At 36.0% G+C, this 21,641-nt stretch overlaps 2 protein-coding genes and 1 pseudogene across 3 annotated transcripts; 2 read left to right on the forward strand and 1 right to left on the reverse strand.

Annotated features, from left to right (window-relative positions):
- Positions 1-503: 503 nt before the first annotated feature.
- LOC120207527 (protein PTST homolog 3, chloroplastic-like) lies at positions 504-6,051 on the forward strand. 2 transcript variants are annotated; one of them, XM_039206979.1, is made up of 9 exons: positions 1,742-1,835; positions 2,081-2,285; positions 2,698-2,872; positions 3,008-3,061; positions 3,260-3,379; positions 3,814-3,938; positions 4,283-4,334; positions 5,150-5,296; positions 5,563-6,051. In XM_039206979.1, exons 2-8 carry the CDS (start codon positions 2,167-2,169, stop codon positions 5,219-5,221), a joined length of 717 nt encoding a protein of 238 aa, XP_039062910.1. In that variant the 5' UTR covers positions 1,742-1,835; positions 2,081-2,166; the 3' UTR covers positions 5,222-5,296; positions 5,563-6,051. The 2 variants fall into 2 exon arrangements, with proteins under 2 accessions (XP_039062911.1, XP_039062910.1); XM_039206980.1 differs by lacking the exons at positions 2,698-2,872; positions 3,008-3,061; positions 3,260-3,379; ... (2 more) ...; positions 5,150-5,296; positions 5,563-6,051 and adding exons at positions 504-673; positions 775-894; positions 1,327-1,543.
- A 9,081-nt stretch (positions 6,052-15,132) lies between these two features.
- Positions 15,133-18,213, forward strand: LOC120207528 (annotated as a pseudogene).
- Positions 18,214-18,588: 375 nt separating this feature from the next.
- On the reverse strand, positions 18,589-21,313 carry LOC120207482 (probable pectate lyase 12). Its single transcript, XM_039206938.1, has 5 exons — positions 21,109-21,313; positions 20,573-21,033; positions 19,402-19,841; positions 18,948-19,156; positions 18,589-18,871 (listed from the first exon to the last, which is right to left on the reverse strand). The coding sequence occupies exons 1-5, from the start codon at positions 21,237-21,239 to the stop codon at positions 18,589-18,591; spliced, it is 1,524 nt and encodes a 507-aa protein (XP_039062869.1). The 5' UTR covers positions 21,240-21,313.
- Between the last annotated feature and the right edge of the window lie 328 nt (positions 21,314-21,641).

Raw genomic sequence — 21,641 nt, forward strand, 5'->3', positions numbered from 1 at the left:
ACTAAAAAAATATAATTTAAAATAAACGAAACTAGTATAAACAAGAAAGAATCTGAATTTAAAGATAACTCATTTTGAACTCGTCCATTTATAATGCTATCGATTTTGACATATTAATAACATAATAAAATGAAAGAACTAAATTATGTTAAATTAGAGTAAAGGGATGAACACCCTGATATCTAAACTAAACATTTAACTGGAACAAAAAAAATATCAGAGATTTCTGTTTGCTGAGATTTCATCTCAATCATCGCAAGATTGAATTGACAGTTAAAAATCTCCCGTATGCTAATTTTAAACCCCAAAATGGAAAATCCTCTAAACACCAGCAAACCACCTCCCTGTATTCAGCATATTCTCAACGGAGTCTCAAACCTGCAATTTCAACTTCACTCGTATATATAATTATTATATATGAACCTGTACACTCTCAACTCTATGATTCCTTCGTCCGACATGAAAGCATTAAAGAAGTATAATTAAGACTTCAATGCTGCAACGAGGTTTTACCCACAATGACAACTTTGTTTCAATTCCCAACTTTCCTGTCCCTTTCTTCTCATAAACCCATCTTCGCATCGAAGGCACAACAATGGCGGAGCTGGATAACCCATGAATACAAACCTAGAAGAAGCTTAAAGATATGTGTTTTTTCTACTAAAAGACCCAGGTTTGAACTTTTTGTATAAAATACTCTTTTTTTATTAATAGTTCATTTTCTCTGTTTTTTTCTTTTTAATCATTGGTGTTGTTATTTGTTTATTGTTTTAGGAGTGGGAGAAAGGTAAAGAGCAAGGAGGAACTGTGTACTGATATAAGGGAATTTGTAGCTGCGGTTGGGCTTCCGGATGGTCATGTTCCCTCCTTGAAAGAGCTTTCTCAGCATGGAAGGTATTTTTACAGTTAAAGTTCATAATTTTTGTTCCTTTTTTTACTGGTTAATTTTCGTTAAATTGAAAATGGGTTATTTGAAATGTTAGGGAAATTGTGGGTTGTATGAAAAAATTTAATCTTTTGGCCTTGGTAGAGTCCAAATTTAGATTTGTTGTTTGAATTGGTAGGGAAATTGTGGTTTTGTATGAAAAGTTTAACCTTTTGGCCTTGATTGAAACCAAGTTTTGATTTTGGAGATATACGTGTTGCTAAACTACTAATGATTGAGATTATGGAATCTACCAGGGTCTTAGGTTAATATGATTATGTTATTCAATTTTACTTATTCTGATGTCAAATTATATACTGATGACAAAAGAGAGAAAAGGGAGGAGTGAGGTGGGAGAAAAGGAAATTTGTTTCACTTGTTGCTCAATTGTTCTATTGTAGGAATGATCTGGCTAACATTCTTAAACGAAGAGGATACAAGCCTATCAAACAGCTTCTTTCGAACTCACCTAAAACAGACAGCAATGGATTTTTTGCAGAGAAAAGTGTAGCTCAAAAGCATGATGCCACTGGTGATTCAGAAGATACTTTTAAAGGTCAATATGAAAAGAGTGAGAATGCAATCGAAGATGTCTTCTTGCCAACTGAAGTTTTCAACATGGGAAATAGTTTAGTTGGAGAGGGTGTTGATTCTGCCGACCATAATTACACGAAGGAACCTACAGTGCCCACTTTGGGAGATCAAAATGAAATGGAAGGCGCTATGGTTGAAGATGTTTCGTCAACATCTTTTTTCCCAGTTGACGAAAATTATTCTAGGAGTTTGAACGTTAATCTGGGTCATAATTCTGATACTAGTATTTTGATACCTGAAGAACCTGCAGCCGTGTCAACTTTGGAGGAAAAAGTTGCAAATTTTGTTCAGAATGGAGATTTGGATGCCATCGAGTGTAAGTTTCTGTAGATACACTAGTTTGTCACATCGTCTTGTTAACCATTGCTGTGTTCCATTTCATGAGGATGGTTTCTGCTTTTGGTATGGACATCTGAAACACAAATTGGAGTTGTTAGTATTTCCTCAATTAGCTAACTTAGATGGTCCCTGTGTCTGTTTCAAACTTCAAAAGATTTCCCCTTTATTTATCCGGTGGGTTCGAAACATGAATTCAAGTATCTACTGTTGCTGGCTATGCAGATGATGTTTACGAGATATTAAATGGAAGTGGTGAGAAAGAAAGCAAGGAAGTTGTCGGAACTAATAATGAAGTAGCTACTTGATCTATGAATAGAATTGAAGAACGCTCAGGACATGCCTATGATGCTCCCATCACATCGAATGGAAGTGCAACAGTTGCCAAGCAGGTTGCTCCTCCAGTAGCAATGGATTACATACCTTGGAGGTTAGCTCAGTGTTCAAACAGTTTAAAGTACTAGATCTACAACTCAGAATTACTTTCTGCTTAAAGTCTATGATTATTTGGAATACTCAACTTTCCTTGCTATAATTTGTTAACAGTGAGTGGTTTAGTTAGTTGCATTAAACTTTTATGTTGCTCTGGATCTTCATTTTTCTTGAAATACCTGTGTTTTACAATCCTCTAAGGACCCTCCAAATACATGAAATTCTTGGAAAACACTTCCATTCGGGTCCAACTAACATAGTTAAACTTACTGTTGAAGCTGCCGAGACATGGATAATAAACATGGATATTGCACCTTCATTCAATTCGAGTAAAATAATTTGTTTACTCAATTTCTTTTGTTTTGATTGGCTTAAGCCTTCTGATAATTATTTTGCATTTATGATAATAGGGAAGCTCAAACACTAAAAGACAGGGAGGGTTTGGATTCTGAAGTTGTTTCCAGTTCTAATTTGGTTGAAATTCAGTGTTTATTTTCACACATATATCTTATTGTATGCTCCTCTTTGTTGCAGACGATTGGAAGGGACGATCTAATTGAGATTAACCATCTCAAGTTTATGCTGGTATATAGTTTTAACGTATAATATCTATCACTACTAACTATTTTTATAGTTTTGTCGGTATGTAAAGTTTTTTTTTTTTTTTTTTTACATAAATGAACCATTTTGCATCTTTATTGCTTCTCTTTGTGTGAATAGCACCAAAAGGAATTAGAATTGTCCCATTTGAAGGAGCGGATTGAAAAAGAAAAGGTACATTTTGCTATTTTCTTGCCTGATTCTTTTCTTATAGAGCATTTTGTGTGGTTCTTGCACAATATCAGGGAGCATTGTTTGAGCTTATTTAATAACTTCGGTGTCTGTATATATAGTCTTTTAAGCTTATATTGAAATGCTATGCATCTATTTAGGTTCTTAACGGTATATTTTTCTTATCACTCTTTTCTCCAGATGGCTTTGTCTTCCCTGAAAACCAAGGCTGAAATGGAAATCCAGAAAGCTCAAAAACTTGTCTCTGAGAAAGATGCTGAATTGCAAGCTGCTGAGGAAAGCCTATCAGGCCTACAAGAGGTACATTTTATAACAGTCTTGCTACTCTTGCTTGGCTTTTGTTTGTTTTTGTTTTTCCTCTACTTTTTAATGTTTTTTCTATGTTATTCGGGCTCGGATGTGATTGCGGTATGCCCGTATGTATCTGACATGGGTATGATAAGACTTCTCTAAGTTTTTCCATATATTTGGATGGTCATTGGAGGTCATAGTCATGCATCTATGTGTTTGACACGAGTGTCGGACACCAGTACTTTAATAAAAATGAGGAGTCCAAGTAACATAGTATATTTTTAATGAGCTTAATAATTATCTCTTACTAATATAATTCCAGGAACAAGATTCTGATATCCTTTACAGTAGATCTCCCGCATAATTTTCCTGCTTATTGTTATTGTTGTTTTTTCAAGCAAATATCAAAACAAATGAAACTGAATTTTGAACTGCTATAATAGGTGCAACTAGAATATTCTGGAGATGGTGAAATTGTGGAGGTATCTGGTAGCTTCAATGGTTGGCATCATCGGATTAAAATGGATCATAAGCCATCTTCTACCATCGAAAACCCCATCAAGTCAAGGTGTTAAATGTTCTCTTTCATCAAATAAATTTTCTGCTAGAGTATTGGTCTTTAGATTTAATTATATCTTCTGTGTGATCACATTATTGTTATTATTAGCATACAGTACTCAACTTGTTACATTTCACCCACCAGTAACGTTTACTAATGGTAGGACTACAAAATTGATTCTATCCACGAGAATTTTCTAAATGCTGTGCATATAGATAAGGAAATTTGAAAAATACTAGCAAATGATGTTTCATTGGACTTGAAGTACCTCTTTTTGTCGGTTCTGTATGCTATCTTTTTTCTCTTGATTTTTGTAATTCTGCTTATATATGTCATGTTTATACACGTTCCAGTAAATTCAAAATCTGGTCAACAGTGCTATGGCTTTATCCCGGGGTATATGAGGTATTATGAACTTCTACCAAATAACAAAACAACTTCATTGCTACATCTGCCGATGACACATTAATGTGCTTAATTCTATGCATTTTGATGTTAAATATTGAAACCATTTGGTTTTCAATTCACTTTGAAGGGCTGCGTGCTTATTTTATGCATAGACTCCTAGAGATATTCCTAGAAGTGCTATTTTGTATTTTATAATGATAAGAGAAATTCGATGTCTATTGCTACAAAAATGAGCTTTTTTTAGGACTTTTGAAACCAGACCACACTATTTGGCTTTCAGAAACCATAACCAACTGAATAGCATGCTATTCAAAACTAACTATAAAGCAAAGGTGAAAATTATTTTGTTCATTTTGTTTTTTTTGGTAATTAAATAAAATTCTTTGATCCAAAACTACACTACAAGTCATCATATGAAGGGCATCAGCCTCCACGCTAATTGTGATCAATTAGTCAAAGGGCTCTTTGGTTTAGGACCAAAAGTGTATTTTATTATTAGAATACTTCTTTAATGCTTGCTTAAGGAATCCATTAAAATCTTAAAGTTCAGAACACTGTTTTTGAAAATTGTGTAGAATGAAGGTAATATTTATGTTAGGGGTCGACTAGCTTACTTTATATCTTAAGGAATCCATAAGTTCTTCCTTTTCATTTTCTGATTGAAAACAGATGATCCATTGTGACTGATATTAAATGTACATGATTTTTGGATCTAATGTTGTCGTTAAATATCATTTAGTGTCTTGATGTGATTAAAGGAATGAATCTGCCATTACTCATTGCTTCCATTCCATTATCTTGTTTAATTGCAGATAAAATTCATTGTCGATGGTGAATGGAAACTTGATCCTGAGAGAGACAACAAGCAATGGAATAATACGTAACAACGTTCTCCGAGTTGATCGATAATATTGGATGGTTGGAAGAGAGAGAGACTATGAATTCTGCATAACATTATGGTAAATGGCTTTTCCATTGTTAGTCGCTTAGCGGTGATAAGCATGAAGTCTCAATTCTGACAGTTTATCTGTTACTCTCAAATGACCTTAAATGGTGACCCAACATTTCTGATTGCTTTTTAAGTCCAAAAATAATGCGAGTCGAAAATTTGAAAGTCTGGATATGGCATAAGAATCATTAGAATGTGATACTATAGCGGATGTCATTCTATCAAAAACAAAAAAAAATAGTGAAACTCCGTGTTAATTTATACTTGCGATTGCAGATTGGTTTGGCATCGGATGATTTCGGTTGGAATGGAGAAGCTCATTGCCTGCATTGGGGAAGGCACCTTGTCCAATGCATGACCATTAGATTTGGGGTTGAAGTCATCTGTGTGCCATCACACAAAATAAGGACTTCAATCTTTTCCTTGTGATAGTGCCATGCCTTGCATGCCGAAATGCATGAACTTTTGATAGGTTAGCTAATATAGTTAGCAAATGATGTGATAAGTTTCATTGACTTACAGTGGAAGACATTGAAGCAATAGGTTTTTCTGTCTGGTATTAGAATTGTACAAATGTCTTTTAGCAACTCTGTACATTTCGTGTCACAGAAACATCGAGAACTCGGGATTCCATAAGAGGCTACCTGGAAATTTTAGGTTGGACATTGTCCACCAAAATTACTCATTTTGCCATATGACTTCAAAGCTGTAAAGATCCAGTGAGTTGGGAATTTGAAGCATATGAACTTGCAGTTATGGAGCTTCGCATAACTTAAAATGTTGGACTTGTGTACAAATGCCAATAGGCTAAACAGAACTTCATAAGCCAATTATGAGGGAACAAACGATATGAACAAATTCCATATCAACTTCAAAATGTGGATGGTCTGATCAGTTTAACATGCAAATTTTCATTTTGGGTAAATTACTTTTTCAACACTCAACTTTGTTTGTATTTTTGTTTTAGTTACCCAACTTTCAAAATTTTCGAGCTTGGGTTTTAATTAGCTTTATCAATTTTTTAACCATGTTATAATGGAACATTTTTAAAAAAGATTATGAAAAGTCCCAAAAAGTTTTTCTAATTTTGTGGTTTTTAAAAAAAATATTTGCAAAGTTTTAATATATATATATATTGACATTAGAACATCTTATTTCAACTCTTAATAGTAGGGAGGTAAAAGAGAAAATAAACAATATATCTTGGTTGTATGATGAAGATGGTAGATCAAAATCATTTTTATTAGATTTTGGGTTGAAAATTTATCATTGTCAAAAAGATTTTGAAAAAATTTAAATAGGTGAAATGATACAAAATGATGAGATGAATTTATTAATGTCATTCCAAAAATCAGCTCCATAGTTACAGTATTTAATTTAGATTGGCGGTCTGACTACGAAATTCTAATAAAGTTACTACTAGGTGATTTACTATGATGACTAAACTTTATCAAATTGATTTCATTACACTCGTTATCATTAGTTACTATTAAAAATGTTAAGATGGTCTTCTCCAAATAAAATTCTATTTTTTAAATTGTCAACTGTTGCAAAGGTTGAGTTTTCTTTAAATAGAGCGATTGTCTGTCAATCCCAACGTTAGAAAGATTTTATTTGACAATAAGACTAATATATCTTATTTCAAGTCGATCCAATGATTAACAATGACAAATACAATTTTTAGCTTTTAATTTTTGTTTGGACTATCGCCTCCTTTCTTCGTCATTTTTGCATTGCTCAGTTGTTTCTTTGATCGGAAAAAAATACTAAACTCTTCTGGCTATTTTGCCGGAATAATGCATACGGGGAGGTTTAATTCCCCAAATAATGCACTTTAATTATTATTTCCCCAAATGGGGTGATTGTTATAGGAAATATGGAAAGCTCGGCGTCTTTAGATGGAGCTGTCGTCGTCTTCAACTTGGATATCCCGGCGTCTTCAGCAGATGTGGAAGCGTGGGAGCTGTGCATGTATGATTGATCTCTCGGCGTCTTCAGTTGGATTCTTCGTAGGAAATCTCGGCGTCTTCAGTGCTGTGCATGGGACTGGACGTGAGAAATCACGGGTTCTGCAAGGAGAGAGCACGGGTCCTGCAGGGCTGCACGTCTGCATGTGGGAGAGCACGGGTCCTGCAGGGCTGCACGTCTGCATGTGGGGGTCCTGCACGTCTGCATGTGGGGGGCATGCAACTGTTGGATTTCTCGGCGTCTTCTTTACATTTAGGTAAGGATTTCTCGGCGTCTTTGCATGGAAGGCTGGATAGCTCAGCGTCTTCTTAACAAATAAATCCAATAATGCATGGTAATATGATCGACTTATAAGAGAATGCTCGGGCTGAGGCAATGTGAGAGTTTGGGGCTGAGGCAATTCACAATTACAGAAGCAGTGAGAGCTTGAGAGGAAGATTGATCAGCAGTAAGATCACAAAGCATAGCCTGAGGTAATTTAAACTCAAGCCCTAGATCTCATTTGATTCTTGTTTTAAAGGTTTAGGGTTTCATATTGATCTCATAATTTTAGTTTCATAAGTTTATTAATTTTGTGATTATATGTTGTTACACTCTGAAATAATAATTTATATGTTGTTACATAATTTGAAATAAGGTTGGGACCATTTTGGAACATTGTAAAGTTTTAGGGACCGTTTTGTAAAATTTAAGGAATAAGAGTAAATTATTAAAAGTTGCTATACTATGCTGGAATTTAGTATTAGTATGCTTAATTGGTTAAATTAGAAAGAATTTAAAATTTATGGATTAAATTGCTAACTTTGAAAATGTTGAGAACCAAATAGTAATTAGGGATCGTTTTGCAAAATTTGAGGAATTTAAGAAATTAGAGTAAATTATAAAAAGTTGGTATACTATGCTTGAATTAGTATTAATATGCTTAATTGGTTAAATTTGAAAGAATTTATAAATTTAGTGATTAAATTGCAAAGTTTGAAAATGTTGAGAAGCAAATAGTTAGGGATCATTTTATATTTGATGTTTATTTTTTATTAAAGTAGATAACATGCAATTGATTATTTGAACAAAACAATGTAATAATTGAGTGTAATATTTATTTATTTTTTGTCTAGATTTGTTGAAACATGGCCGAAGAAAATGTTCTTTTGAGGCTAGATGGTCGACACATTTCGAGTAATTTGGGAGAACTGGTAATATGATCGACTTATTTTTTTATTTGAGAACGGTGTATTAATTCTAATTACAATGACTAATAAATTGCAGGATGACGAACAACGAGTCATTCGTCCTCGACTTATCAACTGTGAGATGCCAGATCAACGTATTGTTGATAATTGAAAACAGTGGGTTTTTATGATGTTGCTTTTGTAAGAGAATTTCGGTTGATCCCCGGTTTGATAAGTGCATTAATTGAAAGGTGGAGACCAGAAACTATACTTTTCATCTTCCATGTGGTGAATGTACGATCACTTTGGAGGATGTGGCTTTACAACTAGGGGTTCCTACAAATGGAATGGCAGTGGTTGGAAATACAGATCTTGACATGTTTGCAATATGTGAGCGTTACCTTGGGAAGGTACCAGACAAAGATGTAGCAAAAGGGTCACGGCTGAGATTATCCTGGTGGCAAATGAGTTTAAGCTCGATCCACAATGTAGTGAGCGAGACATTATATATGCAACTCGAGCATATATATTACGTTTGATCGGCGGAATCTTGATGCCAGATAAATCCAGTAATCTTGTCCATATACAATATCTTCCGTTTTTGGAGAACTTCTTTATGACCCGTCAGTATAGTTGGGGATCAGCAATATTGGCATTCTTGTATCGCGAGATGTGCAAGGCATCATTAATGTTAATGATGCGTACACGACTGAAATCGGTGGATGCACGAGTTATTACAATCGTGGGCGTGGTACAGAATTCCATGGTTAACACCGATTAGCCGAACTGCAGTTAACTTTCCTCTTGCCGGAAGGTAATTTTATTGATTTAAAATTTTATCTTTAATTAATAAAGAATATTTTGTAAATGAAAAATAATTACAAAATTTTATTTTGATTGGTATACAGATGGAGGCATAAATAGAAAGAACGGGGTTGGCGCACAACAACGTGAAAGAGTTAGGTTTAAGATTGACATCAAATGCAAAGTTGAGGTATATATAAATTAATAAGTGAATTTATTTTTATTATGTTATATTATAATATTGTTATTTATTAATTTGTTGATTTTTATAATTATTTAATTAAATAATAACTATATAATTTTATTTTATAGTTTATTTGGAGGCCGTACCATGATCAAGAAATTATGTCGTGCGTACCGCAACATGTCTGGGAGGGTTGTGAATATTGGTGTGCTGTTACACCATTGATCCATTCATGTTTATGGAGTTCCAATTTGCCGATAGAGTGTTGAGGCAGTTCGGCTTCCACCAACATATTCCAGTCATTCCAGAGAATCATGATGCTCTCCATCGATTAGATGGGCGGGGTAGGGTCGATGAGGATTGGTCGGTGAGGCATGCTAACCATATCAATCATTGGAACAACAGGGGTTCATACTTGCCAACGCTCACTCCCATACAACCAGATGACTTTGACTTCAAGAGTTCGGATTACCTGAATTATTTTTGGGAACGTGGAAAGTCGTTCTTGACAACGATCAGAGAAAGGCGACAATTTATAGAGTATACCAAAAAATTCGGTAAACCCGAGAAACCAAGAAGGACTGGGAGTGGGAGTGGGAGTGGGAGTGGGAGTGGGAGTTCTTCTCACCGTGGAGCAGAACAAGAGACAATGGATAATATCCCACCAGAATCTTTTGATCACACAAGATCATTTAGTCAAATGGTTGGTGATTCTGGTGTTACGCCCTACACTCCTCAGCATGTTCCTCATCAATCACTCATGTTCCCTCCTATGTTTGGGGCAACAAATGATTTTGATCAGATGACATCTATGATCACAAGTACGAGTGTTTGTCCTCAGATGGGAGAGCATAGTGGTGGTGGGCATGTATTTACAACACCAGATCCTATGCCCTCGATGAATGAGCAGGTTGGTTATGCTGAACAAACTCCTGAATAAGTGCAACGACAACAACGAAACCGACGTGGGCCTCGACATTATTACTCAACAACACCCCGACACCGACAAGAGTTGTAATCCTTATTTTAATTATTTGTATCAAATTAAAGTAATGAATCGAATATATTACTATTATATCAGTAAATATAAATCATTAAAGTCAAGTAAGTATTATTAATCATTAAAATTAAATCATTAAAATTAAGTAATTATTATTAAATTATTAAAATTAAATCATTAAAGTAATTATTATTAAATCATAAATCATTAAATCATAAAGTAATTATTATAAATCATTAAAGTTAAATCATTAAATCATTAAAGTTAAATCATTAAATCATTAAAATTAAATCATTAAAGTAATTATTATTAAATCACTAAAATTAAATCATTAAAGTAATTATTATTAAATCATTAAAGTTAAATCATTAAAGTAATTATTATTAAATCATTAAAGTTAATTAATTATTATTAAATCATTAAAGTTAAATAATTAAATTTAAATAATAATTATTAAATATGTACTCGAGTAATTGAATCGCATATAATATAAAAATTTATAAAATAATAAGATTACTGCTGAGGTCTATACTGTGGAAGGTTTGGACAATTTCTTTTGAATGCCCTTCACCTCTACATAATCCACACCTCTTCGGTTGGCCTTTCTCTCTAATATGTATATCCATACTGGTATGAATACGAGTAGATTCCGGTCGACCCGTTGGACTTCTACGAAGTAGTGGATTTGGCAACCATTCATCATGATCTCGATTGTCCCAATAAGATTCATTTGGGATCGGTCTGAACTCATGGTTGTATATATTTAATATCCTTGTAGGTGAAAGCACTCATCAACATAAGTGTATGAATTGATTCCAGTATGCATACATGCAGCGACTGCATGAGCACACGGATATCTCCACGCCTGAAAGCGGCCACAATCACACCATCTTTATCGTAAATAACAGTAAATGATTCTCGATCTGCTCCTTCATTGCGACGATGCATGCGATGACAACAAAAGTATGTCCAATTCGATCGAAGTCATGAACAAACATTGAGGTTGCCATACGCTCATTTGCTTCCATTGCTTCTACCACCGCCGGAGCCCAGATTTTACCTCGATTTATCAGACACTCAATCTCTTTCCCTTTATCAACCAAACTTTAGCCAACCTAAAGTAGTCTCTTTCACCACACTCGCTATTGGGAGAGTCGTGTACTTTTTAGTACTGAATTAATGGCCTCAGCAAGGTTTGTAGTCATGTGTCTGTATCTCCGACCACAATCGTATGCTTGCGACCACTTCTCCGCTCGATTTTCGACGCCCATTTCCAAACACGCTCATCTATGGCCTTCAAATCCCCAATCTCTTGTCAAAATTTGGTTGGCGTAGTTCATATCCTGTTTCAAAATAGATATTGTGTAAAGTCAATTTATAAACAAACACATAAATGAGTACAAATGCTGAAAATAAAACTTACCCATGCTGACTATCTCCCTACGAATACGGCCGTTATGAAACTTCTCAATACAATTCTTACCAATATGACGGATACAATATGCGGGATATGCGTGCGGAGGTGTCCAACGACTTCCCGGTCGTTCAATTGCTGCCAAAAGGCCAGTTCCCGATCGGATATCAAGGAAACTCCTTCTCGGACGAATACTACGTAGATTATTGAGAAAGAAGTCTCAAGCCTCTGTTGTCTCTCCTTCAACGATGGCGAATGCAATTGGGAATATATTTCGTTGACCATCCTGCGCAACTGCTATCAATAATATATGTCTGTATTGACCGTATAACCACGTACCATCTATTTGGACCATACGTTTGCAAATAGAAAACCTTCTATGCAAGACTTGAATGCCCAAAAGAGTCTATGGAATATTCTCTTCCCTTGAACAAGTGATCTTCTCGGTCGTATGCAGGCATGGTCTGAGACTTCACGATGGTTCCAGGTATGAATTGTTCATAGCTCGTAACAAATCAGGTAACTCATTGTATGATGTATCCAATCGCCATATATCAACCTCCTTGCTTCTCCTTCGCATGCCACACGGGTTGTATTTACATTGTATCCGAACTGGTCTCGAATAGATGCAGCTAACGATGGACCATTGTACCTTGTGATGACCCAAGCATCTTGCCTCTGCATTTTGGACCACTCTGATCAACCATTTACACTCGGGCCCATATTTAACACACTTTTGCGTACAAAGTTTTCTGGTTGGACTCTGCAGTCTTGCAATCTACATGGCCTCTTATGCAATACTCTTTAATCGCTAGTGTAGCTTCTTTTTTTCCTCTGTAATGCTTCCCTGCTAATTCACCAGAGTTATCGGACGATTCAATCATAGCCTGAAGTTAAATGTGGCATCTCCGGAATTCAGGTGCCCTCATTGCTTCATAATCAATCTCCTGCATGTGAGGGGTAGGTTGATACGATGTCGAATTCATCAATATTGATATCACTTCATCACCATGGAACATGGCATCATCCTCAGCCAAAAGAGGTTCCTCAGTTTCTTCATCTTCACTGGAATCTTCAGTATTTCTTCCCAGCAACTTTCCAACATCGCCACAAAGTTTTCATCGACCTATATGTTGGGTTATCGAAATGACTCTCGAAACCCATTTGAGATGAAGTTTCAACCGCATTTATTGATGACCCAGCACATTAGATATATTACACAACTCAACAAATAACTCAATAATTGGAATATTTGTTGAGTCATGTAATTCAACCATAGTTATAATATCATCGTCTTCTTCAAGTGGTACTGCAGCATACCTGACCGGATTGGGACATACCATAAATCTGTACCTCAAACCATCAACTTTAGCACTATTTTTCTTTCTATCCTCTCCTTGATCTCTGCAAATGTGATGTCCCTTTAAACATCATATTTATAGTGTTTCAGACTGAAAAATACTCCGACCATCATTTTCCATCATATGTCCATTGTAATGGACATCGTGAAAAATTTGTTGCTCATTTTCTCTACACGTAAAATATAGATATTCAGAATAAATACATTAATAATGTAATGAAATTAATTATTTACAAAACTATAATAATATAAATTATGTTAACAATTGTTTTATAAAAATAATACTTAAATACATTATTATTACGGTAAAAATATCAGGATTACATAATGGGAATTTTTCCACTAAATCAAAATAAAAATTCTAATAATTATTATATAAAAATACAACTAAAATTACAACGAAAATTTAAATTAACAATAATACTCAAACTTAAATTTCTTATACCTATCATCAAACTTAAATTTTCTAATTTTAAATTATCATTAGTACTCTAAATTACATTACTATGGTCTCATGAACAAAATTTAAATGTATCATTCTCCCTAACATATATGAGCATTCTTTCAACACGAAAAAAAACAGAGTTCGCATGGGAAACGAGAAAGAACTTACGTTTTTTGAACGACGTTAAACCAAAGCTCGAAAAATTACCGAACCAACAAAAATCTCCAATATCACTTCAAGTAGCAGCTTCAATTGAATCTAATGCAAAAAAAATTCCTCACTTGCTTCTGTAAGTTAACACCACTGCATGCAATGAAATACAATACCCACCCCTATTTGATAACAAGTAATTGAAGACTTCGAGTAAATTATTAGTCTCACGCTTCAGACGAATCTCACGCTTCAGACGAATCTCACGCTTCGACGACAAACAATACAGACGCATGTAGAACGAATCTCGGAAGAAGAAGACGCCGAGATTTCACGACCACCTGCAACCAAAATATCTCCATATAGCTTAAGACGCCGGAAATCGAATGCCCCTGTAACCCTATTAACTAAAGACGTCGAGCACTCCTATTATAACTGTTAAATCAACTCTGCATGAGTCAAGCAGAGATGAAGACGTTCAGGCCCCAGAATGCATGCACGATTCAGAGAGTCATGCAGAGATTCCCGCCAGACGACAGGTGAAGACGCCGAGAGATCCACCTTGGCATTCCTTGTAGCATGCAGAAGACGCCGAGAGATCCTACAGTCCAATTGCTTGAAGACGCCGAGCATTCCCATCAGACGACAGGTGAAGACGCCAAGAGATCCACCTTGGCATTCCTTGTAGCATGCAGAAGACGCCGAGAGATCCCTCAGTCCAATTGCTTGCATTCCCATAGTGCCATAACCGCAAAGACGCCGAGAAAGCAATCATGGAAAAATTAACCCTAAAAACGCCGAGATATCCAAGACATGGAAAAATTACCCTAAAAACACCGAGATATCCAAAGAACCACTTGAAGCACTGTACATTTCCCCCATTTCGGGAAATAATAAATAAACTGGATTTTTTTGAGAATTAAACAATCACTAAATCATTATTTGGGCAGTTTTGCCAACTCTTCTTCCTCATCTTTTTTTTCTTTCAATTCAAAATCATTGAAAAACCTTCCAATTTTCTTAAATTTTAATCCTATCTCAATTGGAACTAAAAGTTAAAACATTCATATATGTCACTTTCAATAGTCAGATTGATTTAAAACTAAACTATGCTAATCTTCTGGGTAAATGAATCGATCTCACTGTTGGGAATGTACCAATCATTGAAAATTTGAGTTTGACGTCATCTAAGATATTAGATTAATAATTGTAAAATTTTAATAAGTGAAAACGTCCTAAAAGTTCAATTTTAAGTAGGTTACCCCTAATTTTTTAAATAAGAATCTAGAAAATCAATTAATTATTAAGGAAAAACAGTTTATCAAAACCCCTTTATTGAACTATTCCTCTTCTTTAAAAGCTTTCCCTTACCTTAAATTAGACCGTTGATTAATGTCGGAGAATCACCACCTTAGATCAATGACCAACATCCCGGCAGTCTGTCTTTTCCGATGTCAGTATCCAGTTTTCCGATCACTCAACGGCGAAAAAGACCAACTAAAAACCGATGTAAAATCGCCACTTTCAAATTTTCGTTGTTAGAGGGCATTAGTCCATTCATGCCGATCGATTGAAAGCTGGAAATCACAACCGTCGAATCCCTACCCCTTATTAAGTCCCCCTGTGTATTTCAAAATGTTCAAGAAAATTATGAAAGGAGGGCAACGTAAGCATTCCAAATCAGATTCAATGGATGCATCTATTCAGGGGCAGGGTTACTCGGTCCGGCAATCCAGGGTCGGGTACTCCAGTTGTCATCACGCTTTCTTGACAAAACCCAATTCAAAAGGCCCAAATCCCGGCGTCCGTACGTCCTTCCCCCGATGTTCGCCGTGGAGCCCTTGCCGTTATTCAAAGACGTCGCCGTTGCCGATAGGCAAACCCGGTCCTTCGGAAACTGCAGCTTTGTTGCTTCCAATTGGATTTTTCCAAGAGCACGAAATTGGTCCGGGAGAAAGAAATCAAACGGAAGACGTTGCTGAACTCGTGGATTTCATTCAATCCGGATCGGGCAAAATGACGGACCGATGTCAGGAAGAGATGATCAAAATGGTCGCCGTCAACATTTTCCGGTGCCTTCCGCCGGCGTTCCACGAGAACACGGGACAAGAAGCCTTGAAACCTGAAGAAGAGGAACCGTATCCGGAACCCTCGTGGCCGCATTTACAGCTTGTTTACGAGATTCTCTTGAGATACATCGTGTCATCGGATACCGACACCAAGGTTGCCAAGAGATACATTGACCATACCTTTGTTTTGAAGGTGCTTGATTTGTTTAACTCGGAGGATCCCAGGGAAAGAGAGTATTTAAAAACGATCCTTCATAGGATTTATGGTAAATTCATGGTGCACAGACCTGCATCAGGAAGGCAATAAACATATTTTTTACAGGTTTTTATATGAACGCAGAGGCATGGGGTATAGGGAGCTTTTGGAGGTTCTAGGAAGTATAATTCATGGTTTCTCTTCGCCTATGAAAGAGGAACATAAGTTGTTCCTTATTCGAGCATTGATTCCTTTGCATAAGCCGAAAACTGTTTCGATGTACCACGAGCAGTTGTCTTATTGTATGGTTCAGTTTGTTCAGAAGGATTATAGGCTGGCTGATACCGTCATTAGAGGGTTGTTGAAGTATTGGCCAATGACTAATTGTCCAAAGGAAGTTCTCTCCTTGGAGAACTTGAGGAAGTACTCGAAGTGACACAGTCTGCCGAGTTCCAAAGATGTATACTTCCCCTTTTCAGACAGATTGCACGCTGCCTCCGCAGTTCTCATTTTCAGGTAACTTTAACTTTTGGTACTTCTCGGTGAATTTTCGTGATTCTGAATGTTGTTATGGCCGTACTGATTCTGAACCATTACCAATGGATCTTTAGGAAGAACCGCAATGTGATACATACATTGTGTTTGTTAGCATTTCTGATGATTTTCTCTAAACTTGTGTGGAATGTTGCCTAGTTTTGAACATTATACTTGCTTTTATTGGAAAGTACTGTGGAGAGCTTAGTATCCTACTAGTTTCATTTTCTTTGCTGGAATGAGCTCTTCTGTCATCAAGAAAACGAAAGTCAATTGATTTTTTTAAAAATGCAATCTCTTCCACCATCGATTTTGCTCGTCTTCTTCTTTGTAGGCAGATAACATTGTGTTGCAGTGCTGTCACTTATTTTTAGAGCTTACGAATAGATAAATGATTATCCAAACCTCAACTTCTGGTTGCTTAGGAATTTGTTTTGTTGTTTCCTTTTACTTGTGTTGATCTTAAATAGATAGTTGACTACAAATGAAACTTATAAAATAGAAATCTAATTAAAGTAATTTTTTTACATAAAAGAAAGAAAATCTTCACACTTTTAATCAAATTAGAATTTTTACTTTCCCTAATTATCTCTTAATTAGTATCTTCATTAATTAAGTTCAATAGAATTCGGGTCAAATTCTAGCATTTACTTATTTTCATTTAATCTTCTACATCTTGGACGATGCTTAACCAGTATCTTTATTGAGCCAAGTCTCGCACAATATGGCTTACCTATTTTGCAAAAGGTGATACAATGGAATTTTGAGTGGTTTCAATATTTACGTTTAGGTTTATGTGGTTGATCCTTGTACTAAAAGCTTTGTAGCAAATTAGTCCCCTATATATAAAAGTGCACAATTTTGTCCTTATATATTAAATTTGAAGCAATAGTTATAATTATAAAGGGCAATAACGTTGACTGTTCAAAAAATGGCTTGTGTTTTAACGGACATGAGAAAAATGTGAGCAATTTTGTCCTGGTCACATTAAAAAAGATTGCTCTTTTTTTCTTCCCATATTACTTTTAAACAAGTCGGCGTGGCCTAAAATTTTACATTTTTGCTTCAAAATTTTTACTTTTCAACAAGTTGCTCGCTTATGTAGTAGAATAATTTCCGTAAACTAGAACTTTCTTCATAATTCTTCTTGAAACCATTTCATATCGCAGTTTCAGAAAGAACCCTCTTCTTGTGGAAGAATGAGCACATTGTGGGCTTAATTGCTCAAAATCGGCAGGTGATACTACCAACCATCTTTGAGGCATTGGAATGGAATATCCAAAACCATTGGAATACGGCCATCCATGGGTTAACTGAAAATGTGCTGAGGATGTTTGTGGAAATGGATGAAGATTTGTTTGATGAGTGCGAGAGACGGTTTGCAGAGGAAAAGGACAGAGCTAGAGAGGTGGAAGAGCAACGGCAAATGGTGTGGAAAAAACTTGCGGATGCGGCGGCGGAGAAAGGTGGAGACCACATGGTCACAGTCTAACTGATCAATCAGAGTTGGATTCAAGCAGGTTGATGCCATTGCTATTGTTCTCTCCATTTTGATGGTATTCCTTTTCTCAACCCCCTACACTTTTTTGTTCTTTTCAATTTCTTTATTCAATTTGACCATCGAAAATACCCAGATTAAGGTGCATTTGTTGCCTTATCATCTTGGAATTTCAATGGGAATTTGATTGCTGTATATTAAACTGTTGGAATCATAAGATTACAGCAATTAATGTAGCAATTGTTACCTTACCATTTCCTCATTTTAATGGAATCATAAGATTACAGCAATTAAAATGTTAGAAAGATAGCATTATATTGTAATATCTATTAAAATGAAGATAAAGAAACACTAAATTCTGAACAGCTGCGTGATATGTGTACATTGTCAATATGTGTACATTGTCAATAGTTAAGGAAAATTTTGAACAAATATTATCTTATTAATAAGAGTGGCTATTAACGGTGGAAATGATGATAATGAAAAAAAGAGCAGCAATTAATGGTGGAAGTTAATTGCTGAATTCAGATAACCAAAGTCCAGCCATTTTTCTTTGAAACCTGGTTACAATTGAAATTGGAACAAAGTCCTGTTTGTTATAATATGGGTGATGGAGGTTTAAAATACAAGAATAAAAAGCTTGACAATGCAATGAAAAGAGAGAAAAATGCAGATGACAATGACATGTTGCTTCCTGACATGTCATCCGAATAGTCATCTTCGTCGTCGTCACCGGAGTTGAGACTGATTCCACCACCGTTGGCTCCGCTGCTCCACTTTCCCAAGTGTTGTCCTGGTTCATCATCATCCAAATTTAGATTACTGAAAGCAAGTGCATTTTCATTCAAGTGTAGTGGAAAATATATATACCTGCCACCAACTCCAAGAACGCCAGAGTGCATAGTAAGCTGGTTAATGAGGACAGCCGATTTAGGCTCAACGCTGTAAGCTTTCTCATACCTGAACTCAGCACCTGCACCTGATGCAACAAAGAAGGCTCCATTTACCATCACATCACCCTCTGATCTCCAATTCCAATCTGTCCAATCTCTATCAGCTGTATCCACTCTCTTAGTTACTGTGCACCATAACCACATGGGACCCCATTATCCTCAAAACATTTGTTAAATGAACCAATAAAGACCTTATCTCTCATGCAAAAGTGAAAAAAGATTCAAAATTTGCAGCTTTTTGAAAAAAACCCTTCTCAATTATTTTCACTTTCAAACGACCCCACCTTGAAAAACTAAACTTAATTTCCGGTGATTGATTCATTTTTCAAACTCAAAAAGCAAATACTGTAATGTCTTTTTATTATTATTACCTCTTTGGCATTAGGGTTAGTAGGAGCAGTGTAACGATTCCCTTGGCTATTAATGGTGGGGTTTCCACTACCACCAATGGCATACATCCCACTGAGTGAAATCATTGTTGACCACATGGATGTAGCCTCGCCTGCACCTCGGCATTCTTTGAACCAGTTTTTCACCGAAGTGGTAAAAGCAATGGTGACTTGCATCCCCGAGTCAGGCTCGTAGTCATCACTGTGACCCAACAGCATCACTTCATTGTGGTGGGAGAAGAAGTTGTTTGATATTGTGATCCCCGTTGATCCCATCACTGCATCAAGCAACCCATCTTTGCAGTGTGATAAAGAGCAATGGTCTATCCATAGGTCCTTTGATCCAAAGATGGAAATCCCATCACCGTCTGATTCTGTTCTCCACCCATAATGCGTTGGACTTGACCTCACATTTGCCTCACCTGTGCATGCACATTAAGGTGAAAACTTTGGTTAATCTAATGTATGTATTTTCAAAATTACAAAGCGATCTCGTTGATAAAAAATAATGTTATTCTCTTTAAAAGTTTTGGATTTAAAAAGTTGCGTTTCAAGGGTATCTGTATTATTAATGGTTAAGAAAAATTATGAATAAATACTACTTTATAATCATACACCAAACTATTCAAAAATATTTTTATTGGTTTGGACCCTTACTATAAGAAAAGGGAAAGAATACTAATAGTGATGAACCTTTTGCTTCAAAAGTGAGATTATCGATCATAAAATCTGCAATTACAAGTTATTCCACATCCAAGCAATTTGTTGGAATAATATATATATATATTCTTTAACACTTTCTCATATTCCTTCAAATGTTCAACTCACTACCACTGCTTTTCTATTCTTAAAAAAATAGTACAACAAGACAAATATATTAAATAAGACCTGAACTTTGTCATTTGTTTAGACAAGTCCCTGCACATTTATTACATCCAACCATGTATAGGTGAAAGTATATTAGTTCAAGACCTCTTTTAACAGTTTAGCATGAGAGCTCATAATGCTTCAAACAAGAGGGTAAAACAAACAACAGTATTTCAAGACTGTGTAATCAATTCTACTACCTACTCTGAGGGGAACCTATTTCGAAAAAATTTAAGTCCTGTGAGATGTTGAAATTGAATGCAGAGGATTTATGAAATTTTCCTACCCGACTGATAACAATGGTGAATGTGGATATTGTGGATAATGACGTTGCTGATATACTGCAAAGTAATGCAGCCACCGCCAGTGATGTGCACATTAGCCCCACGCCCATCCAATGTCTTGTAGCTATTAAATATAAGCTCTTGCTTGAGCTTAATGTGCATATTACTTGGGAAAACAATCCATAACGGCTCTTCTTGAATCACTGCATATCTAAGTGTTCCAGGCTTTGGAGTCACCGCATCATCATCTGATGAATCCGTCACAATGTAATACTCACCACCTTTCCCTCCCAACGCGTACTGCCCGAATCCGATAGCGCAATCAGCTAGCCGCTGGCGGTTGTTGGGCCAGTCAGGGTCACATTTCCAGCAGTCATCTATGGGGTTCCCTGTAAGGCAAGAGGACTCATCATTTTGGGATATCTGCAGGGCTTGCCTTCTTGAAACGGAAGCATTCACTCTACTGCAACAAAGAAGATGAAACAAAAGGGCACATTAAACATAAAACAGTAAGAAATGAAAGGGTTTTGTTATATACCTTAGAACATCTTGAGCAACTTCATTGGGATTGGGGTGTGGGAGGGGAAATGTGAGGTTGAAAGTGGATATAGCAAACGGAGAAAATGAGGTTAGGAGAAACAGCAACACAATGTAGTTCATGGACAACATTGTTTCTTTAACAACAGTTGTGTTTTTCGTCTGGTTTAGCTTTGCTAAAAGCAAAGATTAAGAAACAAAACAACCAACAGCACTGTGTCTAACAGTGTGCACTTTGATTTATAATCATTGTAAAAACAGACTTTTGGGGTTCATTACCAAAGGGAAGGAAGAAGAGAGAAAAAGATTTTGGGTCTCTTTACTCGAGGATTCAGCGTGTAATAAGCTTTATTGATAATGGAGGGTTTTTTTTTGTCATTGTGTTAAGATGGAGGGCAATAAGCGAAAGGCATAATCCAAACAAATACCACTAACGTTTGGCACTATATGCATTTGTGTCCAAATTATTTTTTTTTGGAGCAGTTCTACCCGCAATGTTTGATTATGAGGTATAAGTACCCCCGTTGGATGGAA

The sequence above is a fragment of the Hibiscus syriacus genome, unplaced genomic scaffold (assembly GCF_006381635.1).
Source record: "Hibiscus syriacus cultivar Baekdansim isolate YM2019G1 unplaced genomic scaffold, ASM638163v2 tig00014862_pilon, whole genome shotgun sequence".
Lineage (NCBI taxonomy): Eukaryota > Viridiplantae > Streptophyta > Magnoliopsida > Malvales > Malvaceae > Hibiscus > Hibiscus syriacus.

What these genes read in the sequence shown, in the direction of transcription:
- LOC120207527 (XM_039206979.1), top strand. Translation starts at nt 2,167, where the DNA reads ATGAATAGAATTGAAGAACGCTCAGGACATGCCTATGATGCTCCCATC. An exon ending in ACCATCTCAAGTTTATGCTG is followed by an intron (nt 2,873 to 3,007) that starts GTATATAGTTTT and finishes TTGTGTGAATAG; the next exon opens with CACCAAAAGGAATTAGAATT. An exon ending in GAAAACCCCATCAAGTCAAG is followed by an intron (nt 3,939 to 4,282) that starts GTGTTAAATGTT and finishes TACACGTTCCAG; the next exon opens with TAAATTCAAAATCTGGTCAA.
- LOC120207482 (XM_039206938.1), bottom strand. Translation starts at nt 21,239, where the DNA reads ATGTTGTCCATGAACTACATTGTGTTGCTGTTTCTCCTAACCTCATTT. An exon ending in TCACCATTGTTATCAGTCGG is followed by an intron (nt 19,842 to 20,572) that starts GTAGGAAAATTT and finishes GTGCATGCACAG; the next exon opens with GTGAGGCAAATGTGAGGTCA. An exon ending in CTAACCCTAATGCCAAAGAG is followed by an intron (nt 19,157 to 19,401) that starts GTAATAATAATA and finishes TTATGGTGCACA; the next exon opens with GTAACTAAGAGAGTGGATAC.